This window comes from Aptenodytes forsteri, unplaced genomic scaffold, assembly GCF_000699145.1.
Source record: "Aptenodytes forsteri isolate BGI_AS27 unplaced genomic scaffold, ASM69914v1 Scaffold90, whole genome shotgun sequence".
NCBI lineage: Eukaryota > Metazoa > Chordata > Aves > Sphenisciformes > Spheniscidae > Aptenodytes > Aptenodytes forsteri.
The window spans coordinates 137067-139944 of record NW_008793941.1 but is presented as its reverse complement, the minus strand read 5'-3'; the positions used below and the strand labels follow the sequence as shown (position 1 = coordinate 139944).

At 64.1% G+C, this 2878-nt stretch overlaps 1 protein-coding gene across 1 annotated transcript in view; it reads right to left on the bottom strand.

Annotated features, from left to right (window-relative positions):
- Nucleotides 1-2878, bottom strand: part of MED24 (mediator complex subunit 24) — a 17503-nt gene that overhangs the window by 5975 nt on the left and 8650 nt on the right. Inside the window, exons 13-14 of the mRNA XM_009272855.2 lie at nt 1671-1708; nt 889-971 (exon numbers count right to left, since the gene is read on the bottom strand). Coding sequence (XP_009271130.1) covers nt 889-971; nt 1671-1708 — 121 coding nt within the window. The remainder of the gene's footprint in view (nt 1-888; nt 972-1670; nt 1709-2878) is intronic.

Here is a 2878-nt window from a genome sequence, read left to right as displayed (position 1 = left end):
CCGGGGCCGGCTGGCCCACGGCTCCGCGGGGTCAGGGCACACAGCCCAGAGTCGGGGTGCACAGCCCAGCTGGCAGCCAGCTGGGAGGGCTCCCAGAGAGGGGGGGGGACGACACACGAGCTGGGAATCCCGCATGCCGCTTCCTCCCTTCAGTCCGCCATCGCCCAAGGGACACTATTTTTGTCAAAAACGTTTTGCACATCTGTTCAACAGCAGCTGGTCAGGAAAGTCGCTCTGGGGGATAAGACCTCATCCGACAGCCCCGGGCACGTCCGCTCCAAGCTGCCTCCAGCCAGGACTCCCCCTCCCCGCTCCCCAGGGCCGGCCAGGCAGGCCCCCTCCCACCCGCCTTTCGCTCCCTCTCCGCGTTCCCGGTGTTTCGGTATCGTTTCGCCTCCCAACACACACAGATGTCGAAACCTGGAAAATTTTCATGCAACCAAAGTGCTGTTTCCTGAGTGGGGCTGCAAGTTCCTCCTCTCATGGGGGAGGGCTGACGCTCAGCCTGGCTGCACGGGTCCCCCCGGCCAGCCAGTGCCAAACTCGAGGGGCAATGCTGGGAAAAGTCCAGTGAGATCAGAGCCAGCCCAGAGAAGGTGCGGAGGCAGCGTTCCCACCGATACCACGGTACCGTAAAGGGAGCACAACCAAAGCCCTCAGGAAGGCTGCAGCCACCCCTGCTCCATCGCCCGGCACTGACAGACCCTGCAGGGACAGATTTCTACCCGCACGAGGCAAAAGAAACTGGGTGCTTTTACCCCACATGGAGGGATGGCTGCAGGGACGGTGGGGACGGTGACAGGCTGGCCACTAGAGGAGGCTGGCAGGCTGCAGTGCAGGGCTGTCGCTCGCCAAGGTCAGAGCCCCATCCCCTCGGAGGATGCTTACCTCCGAGCCGTAGGTCTGGGCCACATGGCACAGCATGAGGAAAGAGATGTCGAAGAGCAGGGCCCGAACCGAGGCTGCTTTGGCTGAGGAAGGAGAAACAAAGACCTTGGGGATCTCCAGCCTCGGCACAAGGAGGCAGGCAGGAGCCCTGCGAGCTCGGGGGCCGGGACCCTGCTTCCTCCAGGCAGCTTTTCTAACCCCCCAAGTGCTTGTGTGCGAACGAGAGCTCCAGGGGATGTGCCAAGTGCCTCCCTCCACCCCGTCTGCCTCTGCTTGAGCCCCCAAAGCAGCTTTGGCCTCCCGTTCGGCAGCCCCAGCCCATCCCCGGGCTCCCCCCGCACCATGGAAGGTCAGAGCACTCAGCAAGTTTCATCACATGCAAATGCAGTCAGAGTCCTTATCTCGGGCTCTGTGCTGACACATCACCCCTTCCAGGGAGGGAGCCGGGGCAGGGCCGGCCCCGAGGGGCCCCACGGGCTGGGCTGGGGAGAAGGAGCTCTTCCCCTGCAAGCAGGGAACACCCCACATTCAGGATGGACACGCATGTGCCACGCATGAGGGCAGCAGGTCCCCAGGAGCCCAGATCCCCACTGGCACCCAGCCATGTGCCCCTGTGCTGGGCACCCTGCCGGCAGCCCCCAGCCGGGCCCGGCACAACTCGGCTCGCTCTGGCGCCGCAGCCAGTCCCAGCTTAATCCGGCCGGGCCCCGCAGCATCCCAGCACGTGGCAGCGGGGGGAGCACAGCTCGAACCACCCCACACACGGACACGCACGCACTTACAGCCTTCTCCGCTGATGTGCTTCGTGAATTCGTTCAGCCTAGAGGGGGCAGAGAGCCGCAGTGAAGCATTATCATCACGTGAAACAAGCCTCTTCCCATCCCCAAGACAGGCAGGGGGCTGCCCCTGCCTGCAGACCCCTTCCTGCGCCCCATCCCAGCACCCAGCTCTGTGCCCCACATGGAGGAGCGGGGTGGGCAGGGACCGAAGTGGGGCCCGGCTCTGCAGACACCCCTCCGGCACAGCAGGGGAGAGCCGCCTCCTCCCTCTGTTCCCCTGCAGCAAAACAGGTCCAGCGACGCTGCTTTTCCCCACACCCACTTGGCCCAGCATTTGAGTGCATCCTCTCCAGAGCCAGCTCTGCCCGGCTGCGTGGGGATTTCTGAGCACGGCCCTCTCCATATCGCAGCGGCACGAACCCCCAGATGGAGCGAGCACAGCAGGGCCGCGCACCCAGCCCGGGCTGGCGTGGTTCGAGCTGCCCCAGGCCTCCCTGCCCAAGGAAACGCGTCACGCAGCCCCACGCGTGCTGGTGCATGTGCTCTAACCAGGACACAGGCGTCTGGGGACTGAAGGCGCACACACGGCGAGCGCCCTGGATCTGAGGCTGTCCCGGCGCTTTCAGTTTAATACCCTTAAACCAACCTGACTTCGATTCTCTGCCCCGTTCAAGCAGAAGTGAAGGAGATGGGGTGCTGCGGGGTGCAGTCTCCCCGAGATCCCAGCCCTCCCCAGGGCTCTGCTGGATCCAGTGCTGCACAGACACTGGGCCAGAGGCACATCCAGCCCCGTCACACAAAGAGCTTGGGGGGCTGCCCGCTCACCCCAGCCCCGCTGGTCACCAGGGACAGTGCGGTCCAGGTGGACACTCACTTGATGAACTTCCGAGCAAAGGATTTCAGCTTGCCCGTCGCTGCTGCCGCTGCCAGCAGCAAGTCCAGGCTCTTCCCAGACAGCATGTGACCCAAGACCCCCAGCAGGCCCTCAGGGGACTTGGAATGATCCGCATCCATGGTCTACAAAAAAAAAACAGAGGAAAGAGAAGTCACGGGGAATGTGTGCTACAGACAGCAGTAAAAACTCCAGCCACGGGGGCAGAGTTGATCGGCTGCCAGAGCTGTCCTGTGAGGCCTCAGTGAGCAGGGACCCGCAGGGCTCGGGCGGTTGGGGATGGAGCCCTCTGTGCCCCAGGCACCGCAGGGCACGGCAG